At 41.8% G+C, this 21,008-nt stretch overlaps 1 protein-coding gene across 3 annotated transcripts in view; it reads right to left on the bottom strand.

Annotated features, from left to right (window-relative positions):
- ACACA (acetyl-CoA carboxylase alpha) overlaps positions 1-21,008 on the bottom strand; it is a 526,387-nt gene that overhangs the window by 389,945 nt on the left and 115,434 nt on the right. For all 3 annotated transcript variants that reach the window (XM_075195717.1, XM_075195718.1, XM_075195719.1), the window contains exons 25-28: positions 14,041-14,154; positions 13,815-13,928; positions 10,527-10,616; positions 9,438-9,556 (exon numbers count right to left, since the gene is read on the bottom strand). In XM_075195717.1, coding sequence (XP_075051818.1) covers positions 9,438-9,556; positions 10,527-10,616; positions 13,815-13,928; positions 14,041-14,154 — 437 coding nt within the window. The remainder of the gene's footprint in view (positions 1-9,437; positions 9,557-10,526; positions 10,617-13,814; positions 13,929-14,040; positions 14,155-21,008) is intronic.

The following is a 21,008-nucleotide window of genomic DNA, read 5'->3' on the forward strand; positions in this document are numbered from 1 at the left end:
AATACATATTCACACAGAACAACAAAAAACAAAAACAAGCTAGTTTCCCACATCACAATACACAAGAGGCTTTGTAAACAAAGGCTCATTGTATCAGATACATACATCAGAAATAGGCATATCCTATAGCAAGGTTAAACAAGAGACAAATTTCTTCCCCTGGTCTCAGAAATAACGATTTCCTATTTCACAATATCAAAAATAAGTGCCCTGTGCTATTTGCTTTAAAGAAATGTTTACCAAAAGTTATTTAATAGTGATCCAGTCACAGCTACCATCAGTATTTAAGGCAGGGAGGGCTTAGCCTCCTGCCAGTTATAGCATGGATTCTGTTTGTTGCTAACCTGCTCCTGTCCTGTTTTGTCCCAGTTTTCCTGTGGATACCTGTTTACTATTGCACTTCCCGTTGTGACTTTATAGCCTTGTTCTTGGATTCTGCTGTTGTGCTGGTGACCCTGACCCTTTGGCGTGTTATTTGACCATCCTACTTGCTTGTAACCCCTGACCTCGGCTTACGTCTGACCATCTCCTACCATCTACTCAGCCTCCTCTGACCTGCCGCTGCGGTGTTGTTAACGAACTTGCACTACGCTAGGAGTTAAGTCCTGGGGGCATCCAAGTACCTGTGAGCACATAAAGCTCTACGGGAATGGCGGCTGCTATAGGTGAAGACCTCTGTCATCTATTCTGCAATTTCGTTATCAGAATATTCTAGGAGGAATTGCTCGGGATGGATGAAAGTGGAACCAACACATCTCCAGCCCAAGTCCTGGCTGGTCAAATTCAGACATTGTCGAAGGTTCAGGGACTATCGCATCATCTGTCTGCACAAGAGGAAGCCTCTAGAACTTCACAAGTCACCTTGGCTCCTGCGGTAGAACCCAAATTAAATTTGCTGGACTGGTTTTCTGGGGACAGAGCTTTGTTCCGGAATTTCAAGGAGAGCTGTAAGCTCTATTTTCGTCTGAAACCTCGGTCTTCCGGTTCAGAACAACAGAGGGTCGGAATCATCATCTCCCTCCTCCAGGGTGATCCCCAGTCATGGCCTTTTAGTCTGGCTCTCACAAGTCCAATCATGCAGTCTGTGGATGCTTCGCTGCTTTGGGTCTGCTCTATGAAGACCCGGAACGAGTGGCCTCTATTGAGACTCATCTGAGGGCCTTCAAGCAAGGCCGGTGCTCTGCTGAGGAGTACTTTGCTGAATTTAGACGATGGTCTACTCACAGCAAGTGGAATGATCCGGCGTTACGTAGTCAGTTTTGCTTAGGGTTGTCAGAACAGAACAAGGACACTCTTTTACAGTACCCCTCTCCAAAATCTTTGGAGACCCTGGCAGCTCGCCATTAAGAGTGATAGAAGAATCAAGGAGAGGAAGGCGGAAAAAGAGGCTCCATCTTTCTCTTCTGTTTTTGTTCCTGCATCTACAGACACTCATGCAATCATGCATCTACAGACACTAGTGCAATACCATCTTTCTTCTGAAGAAAAGAAGAGAAGACGGTCTCAAGGCCTCTGCCTCTACAAGGGCCACTTTTCCCGCACTTTTCCCAACAAATCGGGAAAAGAGCATGATTAGGGAATGACAGGGTAGTTTGCTTAGGTTTGCAAATCACATCGCCAAAAAATGCAGTCTTAGTTCCTGCACACGTCACTCACGGTGCTTGTTCTGTGGCCGTCTCGGCCTTTATTGACAGTGGAGCTGCTGGCAGTTTCCTGGACATCGGGTTTGCTCACTCTTTTGGGATTCCTTCTGTGAAGCTTGCTTCCGCCATCACAGTTTGTGGCCTGGATGGTAGTCCATTGCCTGGCAGCAGAATTCTTCATAAGACCGCTCTACTGCAGCTAACCGTGGGTGCTCTCCACTCAGAAGCCCTGTCATGTTACTTCATTGATTGCTCATTCATTCCATTAATTTTGCCATCGCTGGCTCTCCCTCCACAACCCTATAGTGGATTGGGTTAAAGGAGAGATTACTCAATGAAGCCCTTACTGTTCGCAGTCTTGCTTGACCTTGCCCCTCTGGATCTTGCAACCAGTGTTAGAGCAGCTCCCTCCTCAATACCATGAGTTCCGAGATGTGTTCTCTAAAAAAGCATCTGACTCTCTGCCTCCACATCATGACTTTGATTGTGTCATTGATCTGATTCCTGGTTCCAGACTACCCAAAGGGAGGTTGTACTCTCTCTCTGGATCCGAGACCAAGGCCATAGCAGCACGGTGGCTAAGTGGTTAGCACTTCTGCCTCACAGCACTGGGGTTATGAGTTCAATTCCCGACTATGGCCTTATCTGTGTGGAGTTTGTATGTTCTTCCTGTGTTTGCGTGGGTTTCCTCCGGGTGCTCCGGTTTCCTCCCACACTCCAAAAACATACTAGTGGGTTAATTGGCTGCTACCAAAATTGGCCCTAGTCTCTCTCTCTCTGTCTGTATGTGTGTATGTTAGGGAATTTAGACCGTAAGCTCCAATGGGGCAGGGACTGATGTGAGTGAGTTCTCTGTACAGCGCTACGGAATTAGTGGCGCTATATAAATAAATGGTAATAATAAATAATAAGGCCATGCAGGAGTACATAGAAGAAAATCTGGAAAAAGAGTTTATCAGGCCTTCTAAATCTCCAGTAGGAGCCGGATGCTTCTTTGTATAAAAAAAAAAAAGACAGTAGAGTGCGGCCCTGCATCGACTACCGGGGTCTTAATCAAATCACGATTAAAAATACCTATCCTCTTCCCCTTATCTCTGTGCTTTTCGATCAACTAAAGACTGCCACCATCTTCACCAAGATTGATCTCCGCAGAGCATACAACCTCATCCGCATCAGAGAGGGGGACGAATTGAAAACAGAATTCAACACACATTCTGGCCACTACGAGTACCTGGTCATGCTGTTTGGTCTTAGTAACGCACCTGCAGTATTTTAAGACCTAATTAATGAAGTGCTCCATGAATTTCTTGGTCAGTTCATTGTCGTGTATTTGGATGACATCCTGATATATTCACAGCCATTGTCCCTACATCGGTGTCATGTTAAGCAGGTCCTCCAAAAACTTTGTGATCACCATCTCTTCGCCAAGTTGAAGAAATGCCAGTTTGAGGTACAGAAGGTGTCATTCCTGGGGTACATAATCTCCTCTGCTGGTTTCTCCAACTAAAGTCCAAGCCATTCTAGATTGGGTACAACTCAATAACCTCAAAGCTGTCCAGAGATTCTTGGGTTTCGCAAACTATTATAGAAGATTTATCAGCGGATTTTCAGATATAGTGGCTCCTATTGTCGCCCTTACCCATAAGGGAATAGATCCCACTAACTTCCCTCTTCAGGCGGTAACTGCATTTGAAACCCTCAAAAAAGCATTTGTCTCTGCTCAGGTTCCCAGGCACCCTAATCCAGATATACCCTTTGTTCTAGAGGTTGATGCCTCTGATGTTGGAGCTGGCACTATCCTCTCCCAGAAAGACCCTCATACTCACCGTTTACATCCTTTCACATACTTCTCCCATAAATTTTTTATAGCTGAAACTAACTATGATGTAGGTAACCGGGAACTTTTGGCCATAAAATGGGTCATTGAAGAATGGCGTAATTGGCTGGAAGGAGTCATTCATGTAATCTCCGTGATAACTGATCACAAGAATCTATAGTACATCCAGTCAGCCAAACGGTTGAATCCCAGACAGGCCCGCTGGGCATTCTTTTTTACCCGGCTTTAACTGCATTATTACCTACAGACCCGGTTCTAAAAACTTCAGGGCAGATAAGCTATCAAGGAGCTTCTTGTCACATCATGTTCCAGTTTCTGTACCACTATCTATTATCCCATCATCTAGCATTCATGCTGGATTAATTCAAGACTTGGGAGTTACTCTCCATAGATTTCAAAAGATAGCACCTGCAGACACTTCGGTGAACCGTCTGTTTGTCCCAATCCACTTAAGAATAGTGGTCCTTTTGAAGCTCATGACAGCAAGACCGCCGGGCATCCCGCTATCTTTAAGACAGTGGAAATCCTTTCACGTTCCGTGTGGTGGTCCTCATTATCCGCATTATCAGGATCTTTGTTCTGTCTTGTGAAACTTGTGCAAGGAATAAGGTCCCCAGGAACTGTCCGTCAGGTCAGCTTGTTCAGTTATTCATTCCTTCGAAATCTTAGACACACTTATCAATGGATTTTATCGTTGATCTTCCATCTTCTGCAGGGCATAACACTATATGGGTGGTAGTGGACCGATTCAGTAAAATGTCTCATTTCATACCGTTCCTAGACTTCCCAGTGCACGTGGTCTAGCTATTCTTTTTACTCAACATTTATTTTGGCTCCATGGGCTCCCTACAGATATTGTCTCTGATCGTGGCTCCCAATTTGTTGCGCAGTTTTGGAAATCTTTCCTCGGGTTCAATATCAGCCTCTCATCTGCATACCACCCTCAATCTAACGGACAGACGGAGATGGTTAATCAATCCCTGGAACAGTTCTTACAGTTGTACACCTCAGAATTCCACGATAATTGGTCCTCTGTATTACCATGGGCAGAGTTTGCTTACAATAACTCATGTCATTCTTCTATTCATACTTCTCCATTCTATTGTCATTTTGGGTTCCACCCCTAGTCCAATTCTCTGTATTCGCTCAGTTCTTCTGGCCTCCCGGAAATACGTTCTACAGCTGAAGACCTTTAGATTATTTGGAATAAAGTTCAGTCTTCTTTGAGGCGAGCCTCATTTCACTCTAAAAAAAATTCTCACCGCCATCGTACAACTTGTTCTTTCAAAGTAGGACAGAAGGTCTGGCTCTACTCGCAACATCAAGCTCAGACAACCCTGCAAAAAACTTGGGCCTAAATTTATTGGACTGTTTACTATTATCAGACAAGTTAACCCTGCAGCCTTCATTGGCTACCATCAGTATTTAAGGCAGGGAGGGCTTAGCCTCCCTGCCGGTTATAGCATGGATTCTGTCTGTTGCTGACCTGCTCCTGTCCTGTTCCTGCTTTGTCCCAGTTTCCCTGTGGATACTATGCCCGTTTACTATTGGATCTCCCGTTGTGACTTTATAGCCTTGTTCTTGGATTCTGCTGTCATGTTGGTGACCCTGATCCTTTGGTGTGTTATTTGACCATTCTTCTTGCTTGTGACCCCTGACCTCAGCTTACATCTGACCATCCGCTACCATCTACTCAGCCTCCTCTGACCTGCCGCTGCAGTGTTGTTAACGAACTTGCACTACGCTAGGAGTTAAGTCCTGGGGGCATCCGAGTACCTGTGAGCACATAAAGCTCTACAGGAAAGGCGGCTGCTATAGGTGAAGACCTCTGTCATCTGTTCTGCAAGTTCGTTATCAGACCGGCAGCCTAACACCTGCATGATATCCATCATACAGCAATGATACCCTGCTCTCCTCCTTTCTTACAATCTCTTTACACTCACATCTCTGACAACTGTGCTGCACCTCATTTACAGGATTTTCTACTTACATCCATTATATACTCACCTAACACCTACAGTAACTCTGCAGAGAGGCCTACTCATCAGGCATCTAAATTTTCATCAATGTCATCTCTTGTAATCACTAAGGGACCAATGCTATACCCCATATTATTAAACCAGTCCAAGTGCTCATATGCTTTCCCACTCATTTGTACTGTAAGCTATAAAAGGGAGGACCATCTATGCTATTTCTAAGTTTGCACATGTAACATTACATAGTTTTTACATGAATTCCACAATTTATATACATCCCAGCAGAAAATAAGGCTGCCACTCTGGCACTCTAATGACAACTATTTAAAAATTTAAGGTGGTTCAACTAGATTCATCAGCACTTGTTGTTCTAACTAAAATGTTTTTGTCATCTGCATCAAAATATTAAGTACATAACTTATGATTTTCAACTTCAAAACATGGCTAAACACTGCCATCTAGTGTAATTTTATTTTAAATGCATTCAGGAAAGTAGTCAAAGGAATTGTAATTCAGTATTAAATAATTATGCATAAATGCACCTTCTACCACAACTGAATCAATAAATGTGAAGGAATTAAAAATACTGTGGTAGGTCTGTATACATGGTTATATATGGACCATCTTGGTTAAATTATATGACTGTTCTTGGACCTCCTGTTCTCAGCAAATGCAGCCATCCTGTCCCTATTGAAAATAACCATATGCGAGTAGAATCACCACAATTTCAATATACCACCTATCCAAGGAGAACCTCATTAGGGGAAGAGTTATCTGTATTTTTCTGACACTACAGAGATTGGATATGAGAATTAATTTGTATAGTTATGTTGAGAAGTGTAACAAATATATAGCTAACATATAAACACAACCAATATTATAAATTGCTTTGTCCATGAAACAGGGGAAGGGGTTGAACTATAATTATTTACAAAATATGAATAGTTTTCTGTTTTGTTATGGTTTCGCATAGCCCATACTGATTTTATTTTACCTTGACCGCCACTATTAACAACCAGTAGCTGGCAATGTAAAATAATCATAATGGTAAGTACTTTTATATGGATGGAAGCATTGTAAAGGGAGACACATCTTTCACATGTAATATACTCATATAAAAATGTTCTAACTGTACCTTTCTGCTAGTTCCTAAATTACATTATTACTCTAAGGTAAATACTGTACATTGGAGCCATTGTTCCACCTGTGTTGCATTACAAAAAAGGAGAACATTTATGAAACTGAAGTAAAAAAGTAAATTTGTTTGAGAAGTCAATAACCATGACTGTTGGATTCAAATATCTAGCTTTTCTTCAAACTGCTTTCATAAACATCCTCCAATGTGTGGCCACAATGTCATGGCAGCAATTCTTCAATTAATTAACAGGGCCCAGGCATGCCAGGGGGCCCGGCCCCGGCCCTCACTGACGACTATCATTTTTTTCTTTTAAAATCTTTTTCTTTTCTTTTGTTCCCCCCCCCCCCAACGGCACATGAAGGGGGGGGAGGGGGGGGGGGGGGGGTTGGTGTTGGTGGCTCAACCCCCTTCCTTGGTGGGGGTCCAGGGTACTGAAAGGAAATACTCACACGATCACGGCGCTGGCGTCCCTCTTCCCTCCTCTCTGCTCCGTTTGCACTGAATGTTGGGAGTAACGTGATGACGTCACGCCTAACATTCAGTGAGGAGCGGTGCAGAGAGGAGCAAGACAGAAGAGAGAAGACAGAAGAAAAGAGATGAAAGAAGCCAATACAAAGATAAGTAAAGGAACGGAGGCAAGGGAAGGAAAACAAAGATGAAGGAGAGGGTGGGGGGGCAGGATGGCACAGTGATGAAGGAGAGGGGGGGCAGGATGGCACAGTGATGAAGGAGAGGGGGGGCAGGATGGCACAGTGATCGAGAGGGGGGAGGCAAGAAGGCACAGTGATAAAGGAGAGGTGGGGCAGCATGGCACAGTGATGGAGAGGGGGAGCAGCATGGCACAGTGATGGAGAGTGGGGGGGGCAGGATGGCACAGTGATAAAGGAGAGGGGGGCAGCATGGCACAGTGATGAAGGGGAGGGGGGGCAGCATGGCACAGTGTGGTGAAGGGGAGGGGGAGCAGCATGGCACAGTGTGGTGAAGGGGGGGGTGCAGCATGGCACAGTGTGGTGAAGGGGAGGGGGGCAGCATGGCACAGTGTGATGAAGGGGACGGGCAGCAGCATGGCACAGTGTAATGAGGTGGAAGGGGGGCAGCACGGCACAGAGTGACGAAGGGGGGAAGCAGCATGGTACAGTGTGATGAATGGGGGCCAGGTGAAGGGGGAAAAGCAGCATGGAGGGTGCAGTGTGGTAATGATGAAGGGGCACAGTAATGTGTGTGTGATGGCACAGGGGACTTGTGAATGTGTGTGTGATGGCACAGGGGGCTTGTGTCAATGTGTGTATGTGATGGCACAGGGGGCTTTTGTGTCAATGTGTGTGTGTGATGGCACAAGGGGCTTGTGTCAATGTATGTGTGTGATGACACAGGGGGCTTGTGGCAATGTGTGTGTGATGGCACAGGGGGCTTGTGGCAATGTAGTGTGAGGTAGGTGGTGGCTAATTAATGGGTGCAATTTTGTTTGTGGGGCGATGGTAGGGCAATTTAATAGTGGGGACTATTAATTTAAGATGGGTTGGTTTGGAGGCTACTACATGTGGGAGTGAGTTTGGGGAGAATGAGGTCTCTTTATTAGATGTGCCAATTAATTATTTAATGGCAGTGATGGTTGAGGGAAATAGGTATAGTTATGACATGTAAATATTATTAATTTATTGCTGTGGCTGTTTGGAGGGAGGGAAATAAGTTTATTTATTAAATGGGAATACTATTATTTTAATGTTGGGGCTGGAGGAATGCCTAATTATTAATCGTGGGTGCTATTGATTTAACGTTGAGGCTGGTTGGAATTTTCTAAATGTACCCATTTTTTTTCCCAAATAGGGCCCACAACATTCCAGGACCCAGGCAAGCCACAACTAAAGAAACCAGCAGCCGCAAGTGATGAAAGTGACAAGAACAGGTAGGAGAGAGCAGGACAGTCTGTGAAATGTTGTGATTCTAGTGGGACAATCCCAATTTTTGGTGAGTGTTCTGCCCAATGTAAGGGGCAGGCCAAGACTGTGAACTCTTTATGTACACACTGCATTTTTTATATACTACACTCTGGTGCTAGATGTCCTGAAAGTCAGGAGTGCTGGGACATATGTCACGCTTCGGCGAGCGGGTACTGCACCCTTGTGCCAAAGATGTACGCATCAATGCAGGTTTTTTTTTCTGTAGGAGGGTGGCCTAGCGCTTTTCACCGGCTAGCAACGCCCCAATGATGCATAGCCATGCCCCCAATTGTATGAGCACACCCACTACCACTTTTGTGCCGCCGAAAAAAAAATGTCAAAGTTCAACTATAAGGGGGCCCCATAAAGTTGTTGTACCGGGGCCCTGAATTCCTCTTGGCAGCCCTGTCTGCGGGTTGACCTATTACAGTGTCACCAGCCCTGTTGGCCATAGTCTAGTGCTGGCTGTTTCGGGGGGGACCTCACACGGTTCATCCTCCCGAAAGTAAAGGTTATGAACACGTTTCTTTTGGGGGATGAAAGTCAGGATAACACAAAAATCTTTCAATGGAGACAGATACGCCTTTTTTGGTGCGCAGGGTGAACAGAACATTCATCTCAAAATGACCCACTGTTACATATAGATATAATTTTGTGTATGAAAAGAATGGATTACTATTTAATTCCGGAATAAAAATAAAATTGTTCAATACGTCAACTCGGGGTTTCATGCCATTAATAATCACTCCTGAATATTTAAATTCCTGTCTGCAGGAGGCTAAAAGTCACTAATTATTCAAGTACAGATACGTCCTCTATAACAACCACAATTTAAGCTTTTTAAACACCATGTACCCAACGTACAGAAATTTTTTTTGTAACTATATAAAGTAAAACACTAACCTGTTTGGATGAGACGTTGGTAACATAAACTGAAATTCAACTACACATGTGTTGTCCTTCAGCTGTCTATGTTGCACACTGTTGAGCTCATAAGCAATGTATGCCCGCCGTACATACACCTGAAGGAAAATGAAAACCATAAACGAACAACGATATATTCAAGTTATCATGAAATTTTCAATAAAACTTTTCTATCGTGATATCTTGACATAAGGAAAGACATAACAGACATGTCACAACAGTACTTGACAGTCTGTGCTCCCTCGCAATAACAAAGTATATGCCTCCCTTTAAGACATAGGCATTTTTATGATTATATGGAACTTTAAAAGTTGTAATAGATGTAAATGTTTCTATGACTATGTTTGCATTACAAATGTATAGTCTTATCTCTGTGCAGAGTTTCAGAAATGTAAAAAAAAATTGGAAAATGAGAACGCCCCTTTTAACTGCTTATTTGCATGTCCCTAAAGAAAACTTATACCCAAAATCCATCATACTATGGGTGCATATGGGAAATCCTAGGAACACCTTGTGCAACTATTTACTCTTTTGCATTAACTTCAGCCGAGTACCATAACAACTGGGACACATCATATGTCTCAGCATTTAGCTTCAGAAATGTATACAGAAGCTAGTACCAAAATGTAAATAATACACATATAATCTTTTTATGTACGCTACACTAAAAGCATCAAACATTGTATTAGCATGGATCAAATGTTGATGTAAAGAGCTGCATCAATATACTTATGAAAAGTTTGTATTATGATTACCTTACTTCACTATTTTTAGCATAAATCTACAAGCTGATAAAAAGTGGAGAGAAATAGTAAGCATCAGAAATTAGGGCTACATTAAAGTAAGGGATGGAGCTACAGATCCAGAATATTCTCACACGAGAAACCTCACACATGTGGAAGTGTTGCGGAGGGAAATTATTGCATTGATTTCTGGAAGAGAAATTAACCAATCAATTGTTTGGGTTGAAAACCAGTGTTATTCCAACAACAGGCCCGTTATCTTTCTCACCAGTAAGCTCACTGGACTCTAAACCCAGAACAGGCAATATTCAGAATAAAACATTACCTCTAATGCAGCCATCCTCACCACCTGGTTGCTGTGGTAGAAAAAGTTGGGTAGGACATCAAATATGGAGGTTTCAGAGAGGATAAGTTTCTGAAACAAAATGTGTTTTCAAGTTATCATCAGGTATATGAAACCACAATGTTTAGTCCCTTCCCTACCACAAGTAAATAAACACCAGTGACTATTTAATCAGACGTATATTTGGACTGTGTGAGGAAACTGGTGCACTCAAGAAAACACACACAGACTTGGGAAGATTATACAAACTCCACACATATAGCAACCTGGTTGAAATAAAACCAAATAGCAATGCTAACTAGTGTGCCACCACCTTTTACGTTAAAGCTTTTAAGGACATCTTTTAGGATACTGATATTCTAGTCGGAGTTGAGTGAGCAAGTGATTTATGGAGTTGCGATAGATGTAAAATGTAATGCTCACAACGTCACTAAATCTTCTGTAGACGCATGGCTACTTGACCTAATACAAAGCCAATATGAGTAAGCAGTTGTGAATGGACTGTATCATTTCTTTGAAAGTGTCATGAATATTTAGTGTATTTGCATAATTTGGATGGTTATATAGTGAGTCACATATACAAAAAGACTTATAAACAGCAGAAGGGGGGAATTCAATTGGCTGCGTTACTGTAAATAGCGCGCAGCCTGCGCACTATTACCGTAATTACGGAAACTTCAACGCCGGTTCTTTGCTTGCGGCTCCGTGAACCGCGAGCAGAAAACCGGCTGATTTTACCGTAATAATGATAATAGAGTTATTGCGGCGCTAATCTGGGGGGAATTGAATGCCCCCCGGAGAGTCCTGGTTTATGACAGCTTACAATGTAAAATAAGAATCCACTTTTATATGTTTTGGATAAAATCACATATAAGCTACATTTACACATTGCTCCGCACTCTTCTTAGAATTAACAATTCTCAGTATGTATTTACAGAATTGTGTATCAAAGTATATCCATGAACTTTGCAATAAATAGTTTTGTTTATATTTCTTATTTACTATGTTGCTCCTCCACCTGAAAGGTGTGGGATAAGTTCAGGTAATGACAAAAGATCTCCACAAACAACAGCAGAAAAGAACATAATGGCAAACCAATATATTTTATTAAGCCATGAATAATCCTAATGATTCTAATCAAAAAACATAGTTTGCAACTTTCAATTACATGTAATATTATATCTTAGTGATACTTTTAACTAATTCTCATTGTCTTAAAGAAAGAAAATAGCTGACCATGTTTGTATAAAGTACAGATTACAGGCTACAGGAGGTTACACATTAGAAACATTAGACATTTGATATATTTTAACCAACTATATTTCTCATATTTTACTACATCCGACGATACTTAAAAGAAGGCGGGAGCAATTGGTATTTTTGTGTGGACCTATAGCACTGATCAGTGAGAAAGAGAGTGAAAACTTGCAATTTTAGCTCACACTGGGGTACCTGTACAATAATGATTTACTCATTTGCTTTTTGACATTGTGCTATTCCAATGTGATCACTCATAAAATACTGGTTATGCGAAAATATGTATATATGTATTTAAATATTTATGCAGCGAGAATAAGAGCTAGTGTCAATATTACAATATAATTGGGATGAGGTCCCTGACTACAAAGGATATTTTAATTTATCTTTTTTTCCCTGGCAAGGATCACGAAAGTGGCATTAGGAGGAGCTACAAGGAAAGGGAAAAAATAATAGGCAGCCTAACTCAAAATTGAGATCCATTGGCCTAAACATGTCTCAGTTATTAACAATTGGTCCCATAGTCTTAGATCATCTGGGAAATATTTACTAAAGGCCATTTAAGGACCCTTTGCAGGATATATTATGTGCCACCAGTGTTTCTAATAATGAATGCCCTTTGCTTTCTTTCATATCTTGCATTAATGTATACTGTACTGCGATACCATTTACTATGACACCATTTACTACACTGTGATGTTTTTTTTGTCAATATATTGAGGTAAAGCAACACCTCTCTGGCATAGGCACAGGTGAGGTCCAGGGGAATCTGCAGCTTAAGGCTGCAGACCAGGTAACACAGATATAGCATTGCACTTGGGCTATGCAAGGCCGCCATCAGGGGGGTACGGGGGGTACGGGGGTACTGTTGTACCGGGCCCGGGCTCACCAGGGGGCCCGGTACAACAGCTCAGCAAATACTTACCTGGGGCCCGCCGCTGGTCTCCGCTATTCTGTCTTCAGCCTGGCTGTCACCGAGACAGCCAGGCACCAGGATCCGATCGCAGGGGTGGAGGAATCATTCCCCCTGCAATCATGTGATCTGTCACAGGCAGAGCACATGATCGCAGGGGGAATGAATCCTCCACCCCTGCGATCGGATCCTGGTGGGCCCGCTCATGGGGGGGGGGCTAGGGTGGCACGGGGGCCCGTACTGGGCCCGATTTTTTCTGAAGGCGGCCCTGGGGCTATGTTATGTACAGGTCTGAGACATGTTACAAAGTAAATATAAAGGTGTGATTTTTACTTACATGCTTTGATGTGTTTTATTTCCACGGCTAATATCAGAGCTGGTAGGAGTGTCTGTACTGAATAGGAGTTACAGAGCACCTGAGGAGACTTCCTTTAAAAGCAAAGTGGGAGTGTTGCCTGTCAGTCACCCAAGGCTGTGGGAGGAGTCACAACTATAAAAGCCTGTACTGTGAAATTGTGCATTGAACCGATGCCAGTTAGTGGCCGGCAGATGGCGAGGGAAACTGCTGTATAGCCAGATGTAGGATGCCTGGTGTCGTCCTGACAGTTGTTTGCCGATATTGTGATGCAACAATAAAGCGCCATTTAATATGCAACAAGAAATTGTTCGTGTGACTGATGTCTGCAGGGTGCCTGTGTGACAATATATTGATCTATCAAGTCACAAGTGAACGGAGTGGAACTCCAAATAAAAATTTGAACTGGGGGCAACAGAACTCATAAAAAATTATGGGAGGAATTCAATTTCCGGGGAAGTGGCAAGCGGTCATCGCTGGCAATTACAGTACAAATCTCAACTTGTTTTTCCCTCGCACCTTATGACTGGAGATTTCTGTCATATCTTCACCACGGAGTGTCTCATGGACGTTCCGTAGACATTTTGCGACTAATTGAAATTCCCCCTATATGTTCTAAAGGCTTACAACATAAACATTATAGGCATAATTCACCATGTCCTAAACAATTATGTATGCAGATTCATGAATTCGGATTGTGATTTGTAGGTGCAAATATACCCACACACAACATGTGAGAAATTACCTGAAGATTTTCAATGCAAAATTGATGCCCATACATATCAATGGCAGATAAGAAAATTGATTCCACTTGGTTATGCCGAAGTTCATATGAAGGCAAATGTGAAGCTATAAGGACCTGATGGAGATAAAAAAAAGCACATCTAAAAAAGTTCAAGGATGTGTGAAATATGTGCTCAGAAATCTCTTGAAAAACTGAGTAGCAAAGGATTTAGGATGAAGTTATATACCTGCCGGGCCCGAAGAGCCACTTTTGCATTAGTTGTTTTACTTAGCTGGGTGAGTTCTGTCAGGATGTTCAGCAGTTCATCTGTTAAAGTAGGGTCCCGACCACACAACTGATCCTAAAAAAGAATGACATTTAGACCAATAAAAAGACCCAGGCTTGCAAAATTATTCACGATTTGTTGTGGTAAAAAATTTATGGGGAAATTCAATTCTGAAGTACGGCAGGGTTAAACCTATTACCGTTATTATGGTAGTGTTAACTCGGCTTTCTGCTCGCAGCTCAGGGAGCTGCAAGGAAAAAGCCGCCGTTAGAACTACCGTAATAACAGTAATTATGCGCACTATTACCGTAATAACGGTAAAAATGTGCAGGCCACGTTACTTTTAACAGTAATGCGGCCAATTGAATATGCCTCTTATACTAATCCCAAGTACTATACAATGTTTCTGATTTTGTTATGCCCAGTGTTATAATGTATAAATTGTATTCACGTCCCTGTCTCTTGAATCTTGGATCCTCCTGTTTTCCAGTTCTGTAGAAAAAAGGCCTGACCTGGCAGTACTTAGTGGCCATATTACTACTAGCATAAATTGTCATAATTATGAAGAATTTCTGTGATGACAAGGATATTGGAACTGGATTCAAAAATTGGTGTATTTAATCAGTTGGCAGAGAACAAAATGACACAATCACATTTGATTTATTCTCATTCTGAAGACTTTTTCATAGATCACTGCTTTAACATAATAGCTTCACCTTCTTTACCATATTATGAAAAAACAAAAAAACAAAACAGCTGTGTAGCCAGTAGACGGCACTAGAGCCACATCTAACATATGCAAAACTATCATATACAATACGTAGAGGGTCTAAGGTTATGGATTCATAAATAATATTGAGCAACAAACAGAGAGCCAAGTCAGTTGGTATTAGGCTTGATTTCAATTAAAAAAATTATTATAGGATACAGCTATATAATGTCAACCATTTTCATATATCGGACAATGTGTTTTTCAGATATACATAATATTTCAAATCTTAAAGAGAAAGAATGAGTTTAAAACATAAAACATATGGTTACGATTTCTTAATAATATAAAAATAATAATATGTAAAAATGCAATGTTCCCAACACTACTACCTGGCAGATTAACAACTATATATTTTACATATTGTTCAGATGTAGCTGCCTGACTATGGCTATTTGAAATTACATGATGTCATAATTTTCACTGACTATGTAAAACAACACTTACAAGCTTGTAAGCCAAACCCACAACCAGCAAAATCAAGCCCATATATTGAATTAGCACACTAAATGATATAGGACCATCATCATTTTTAACCATACTTGCCTACTTTTTAAATCTGTACTCCGGGAGATCGGAGTACAGATCATGTGACAGAGGGTAGGAGGGGGCGTGATGACATAATTACGTAACTGTAGCCCCTCCTCTACCATAAAATACAGAAATTCAAGGTATTGAATAGAGGGGGGGTGGGGAGCTTAATGATGCGATTAAGCTCCGCCCTGCGCTATTCAATGCCGTGAATTTCGGCATTTTACAGGGTCCGGGAGGTTTCCCTACTCTTCCGGGAGTCCAGGAGGAAAATTCGGGAGCCTCCCGGAAATTCCGGGAGAGTAGACAAGTATGTTTTTAACTCATGTCTGACTAGGATTTACTCAGACATGGGTTTAGTTGTAATAAAAGAATACAACACACCCTGTCACTGCTACCTTTAGTATATTTTTTCAGTCATTTCCAAAATTAAAGAGAAAGTAAAGTCACTGTGATATATTTGGTTAGATAGGAGGCCCTAAATCAAAACCCTAAGCCAGCTTACAAACCATTAGGTTCGCCCCTGTAAAACTCTTGCTTTCAAACAACTGCAGCCCGTCTGACTCCTTTACTGAAACTATCCACACGGGGGAAATGCCTCCCCTCTCAAAATTACAACCAGTTGCCTCAAATTCAACTTTCAACCCCACAAAGACAAAGTGTAGATGGTTTGCATGAATGCAAATATTGTTATGCAACCAGGCACCACCCCGCTGCTCTCTCTACTGGGTCGAATATCTACCAGCATTCCCTGATAGCTGTTTGTGCTCACATCCTACACTAAAACGATAATACTTTGTTCTGATAGTTGCTGTGAGTGGGACCTGGTGGCTGCATATGCAACCGATACCTGAATGGGGAGAGAAAACAGGAGACATTACCACATCAGGTAAGTATTATCTGTCATAAGCCTCTGCACATTAGTCTTGGCGCTAGACATGTCTGTGCAAATTAGCATTGGTGCGAGATATAGCTGTGCAAATTAACATCGGCGCGAGATATAGCTGTGCAAATTAACATCGGCACGAGATATGGCTGTGCACATTAGCAGTGGCACGAGATATGGCTGTGCACATTAGCAGTGGCACGAGATATGGCTGTGCACATTAGCAGTGGCACGAGATATGGCTGTGCACATTAGCAGTGGCACGAGATATGGCTGTGCACATTAGCAGTGGCACGAGATATGGCTGTGCACATTAGCAGTGGCACGAGATATGGCTGTGCACATTAGCAGTGGCACGAGATATGGCTGTGCACATTTGCAGTGGCACGAGATATGGCTCTGAAAATCGGTATGATTCCCCCCAGAGACTGCCTTGCTGTTTAACGAATAGAAGCAGTACATGAAAGCTGCTGTGCAGACATATGCATTCGGCGTGGTTCAGTAAACTTATAGTAAGGCAGTCTCCATGATACAACGAGGGAAACAGTCAGTATAAACTACAATATGGTACGTAATGCACCAAGATACACTTTCAAACCATCTTCTATACTATACACTGCCAGAGGCGGGCTGGGCCGGACAGAAATACCCTATTTTGGGCCGGTGGACTGTTCGGTGGCTGGTCCCTCCTCTGGGACCAGCTACCTTTCATGTTGGCCACGGATCCTACTGATCCGTCCCCCCTATCTACATGTGACCTATCAGTGAAAGGGCAGCTGTCACATGGGACGTACACCACATGACAGGTGCTGTCCCATGTGAGAAGTGCTGCAGACTGCGCGCGGAGGGAACAAGGTAAGTGTGGGGAGAATTGTGTGTGTGTGTGTGTGTAGGCCAGTGTGTTAATGTAGTGTGTGTGGGAAAGGGGGGTCTTAATATAGTGTGGGAGAGAGGCTATTTAAGTGCTGGTGGGGACTAATTATTTGTGGGGCTATTTAATTTAGTAGTAAGGCCTATTAATTTAAGGATTTGTAACGGGACCTTTAATGCTGGGGTGGTTTGGGGGCTATTAATTGTATATGGGGCTAATTTTGGGGAATATTACTATTTATTAAATGTGAACATGAATTATTTAATGCCGGTCATGGTTCTGTAAAATGGTTATATTTGTTAAACGAAAGTGCAATTTAATTTATTGCTGGGGCTGTTTGGGGGTAGGGAAATAGGTTTATATATCAAATGAAAATACCATTAATTTAATGTTGGGTTTGGTTGGAGGAAAACAGATCTATTTAGCAAATGTGAATATTATTATTTTAATGTTGGGGCTGGAGGGAGACCTAATTATAAAACATGGGTGCTATCGATATAACACTGGGACTGGTTGGAGTTTTCTAAATTTTATGTACCCATTTTTTTTCCCAAATAGGATTCCAGGATCCAGACAACCAGCAAATGAGCTAAAGTTGTCCAACTGTCCTGAATCTGGTGGGACAGTCCCGAATTTGGGTGACTCTCTCGCTTAGGACAGTTGCTCACAACTACTGTTAGATGCACACAGTTCTGCCTTCACGAGCAGTACACAGTGAAGCAGGACATACCTCAGTATGTCCTGCTTCACTGTGTACTGCTCGTGAAGGCAGAACTGTGTGCATCTAACAGTAGTGCACACAGTATTGCCTGTGTATTTGTCTAAAATGATAACCATGCTACAGCATAGGGAGTTACCCTGTCTAAAGTGCCCAGGCACCCCAGAGCCTTAATCCAGCTCTGGGCCTGGGCATAAAAATATATATACACTTTCCATCTAAAAAAGTCAAAGAACTAAAACTTTACAAAGAAAGACGGCTGCCTCAGTAATATGTTTGTCTGTCTCAGTTACATTTTTTTAACCTACAATAATTGGAGGTAGGGATGTCCAGTGCACCAAAATGGGGAGCCAGAGTGATGATGATCGTCTCTTATTATTAACTCTGAGCTGGTGTGAAGCCGAAGCTGAAGCTGTCATACTGGACCAGAGCTGAAATCAGGGTTCTTTCTAGCTAAAAATATTGAAATGCTGGTTAGACAATTTCATTAAATATACCACATTTACTTAAAATGGAAACTAAAGAAGCTAGAGCTTGTGAAATGTAGCTGGAGCAGGGGTCCCCTAAGCATCCGGACAGTTTGTGTTGGTTTGTCGCTAGGTAGCTGGCAAACCTAGAGCACAGCCAACACTAAATGGCAGTTCCCAATAAACTCTGAGAGTGACAAGAATCTGGGCATCGATCATGCTCAGTAGTATATGACAAATTATTTACATGTAAATAGGTTAAAAATTGACTGTATACATGTATACTGTCTAAAGCTAACCCCTCTTCAAATATATAAAAAAAAAACACTCTATATAACAAAAGGATGCTATAAAACAACCTTCCCATTTAAATGAATATAGTTGCAATGGGCATTGCAAACATGTAAGGGGAAAATTTAAACTACATTGTAAACCTTTACAGAAAACTGTAAAGCAGCATACATTAATAATTATACACGGAACACACGAAATACAGGCACATTAATTGAATTTTTCTTGTCCTCACTCTCAGTCAGTGAGCAAAAGCCTGCAACCAGTTCCCTTACAAGGCCTGACGTTTCCCTGTCATCCCTGTGTAATTACACACTTGAGTGGCTGGACACTGAAGGAAATTGAAGGTCTGAGCTAGGAACAGCTGCCATTTTTTTCTCTCCATCACGCAGCTATGATTGCTTGAGAAATGAACAGGCCCTGTTCAAAGCTACTCCAAAATTCTCAGAGGAAATACGGTCCTGTGTTCGAATAATGAGATTCTTAAGGCAAGCGTTACTTGGAATCACACTACCTAACAGTGCACTCGCCCTGCTCACAAATTAAAACATATGAGATTCAAGCCCAGGATCACAGCCTTCATCATTCCTGCATTGCTTATATTTTCACTATTTCAATGGTGTAGTCTGGCATGCAAAATTAATAAGGGAGGTAATATAGGGAAGTCACTCAGTCATACATGCAGATTTTGCAATTTATTTGTAGTCAACATACATAGATAGATTTACCCGCCACTGTACAATGCTTAAATGCAGTTATTCCCAGGAAATGCAGATAAAGACACAGGCACGTTATTGAACTGCAATTGCACTTGACCATGGCTCTACCGTGTAAGTACATGAAACTATTAGCAGAGATGTTTTCATCAGCATCATAAGTGAACATGTAAGAACTACCAATGCACTGACAGATAATGTTCTCCTGAAAATAGTATAATGTCCATATCTGAGTTGATGAGATTTACAAGAAAGGAATATTATTTTCTATAGATTGTGGTTGATTAGTCTCCAATTAAAGGTGTCGGGTGAACTAAACAACCATAATTTGTAAATATAAAATACTGGCAAAAAACACTATATGGCAACTATGCATGCATTTTATAGACTGTATAGCTATTGCAAGACCCTCTATATAGAAACTATGCAACTATGCATTCACAATATAGGTCACTATTGGGCAAAAGGTAGTTCTCAATGGGAGGTCATGCCGAAGCGCTGACCAGTACATTTTCCCTTTGGTCCATTTGCTAGGGATCCTGCTGAAACAGAGGAACAGCAATACAATGTATGTGTTTAGTTGGTGATGTCTTCTCACCAGATTGATTGGACACTCATAGGTTCACTTACTACAAGGGTTGTGAGCACCCTTCATATTGCTTCTATGAACTCATAGTGTGGTGATGCTTCTCTGCAAAGGGAATGTCCCATAGTGGGCCGAAAAGGCATTTGGGAGGCACTGAAACAAATCTAATGTCAAGTAGCCACTAAAAATCCCCTGTATAGCATTATCACCATATAACCACTAGTGTGTCCACTTTAGCTAATGTACCAAACTTTGAAAGAACAAAGGAGTACGTTTCAGAAATAACTCCCACATGTCTCAAACATGGCATAATTAATCTCTCCTGTGCAGTTCAGATGCGGTGGTGTCGATTAATTAACCATTATAATTTTAAAAAAAACACTGGAAATTAAGTACAGGTTAAAAACCTTTTTGAAAGCAAAAGCAAAGAGCAACAAAATAATAGCACATCAAACTCAATTTAACTATTAAAGCTAAGCACAAATCTAAATTGGTCCCATTGTCAAACCCTGTTATTTGTAATCCTAAAATCACATTATAAACAATAAAACTATGTCATTGATAATGTCAAATAGGACATTCCAGACATTATCTACTACAGTTCATCACTTACCACTGAAATTAAGCTATAGCCCCTCTGATTGATCCTAAAGATCACAGTTACAAAAATTATGATAACCATGGCTGTTTATAGTGAGACTATCCAGCTATTGTCAATAAGCTGCAACAAATCATGATGCACTTCTGACTGCTTGACCATCTTTCACTGTCTGAAATAGAATAGATCTATTGCTAAGTCAGGTATAGTAAGGTACAGAAGAGCGGTCAGCCGATTGGTGAATCAGTGTAGGGTAGCAGTTGATGACAAGGACCAAAGGCGCCCAGCACGTACCATAGAGAGTGATGTATAGGTCAAATTTGGCAATATTTATCACTTTCAGTGACACCTGTGCTCAGAATCAATCATTATCATGATACTGCGGAGTGTCAGGATACCAGAGCAGAGGAGACATAGGAAACAGAAGATGGGGTTGAAAGAAGGCAACAAGGACACAGGAGAGTTTAAGGGGAAGAGTGTTAGACAACAGATATGG

Source organism: Mixophyes fleayi, chromosome 2 (assembly GCF_038048845.1).
Source record: "Mixophyes fleayi isolate aMixFle1 chromosome 2, aMixFle1.hap1, whole genome shotgun sequence".
Lineage (NCBI taxonomy): Eukaryota > Metazoa > Chordata > Amphibia > Anura > Limnodynastidae > Mixophyes > Mixophyes fleayi.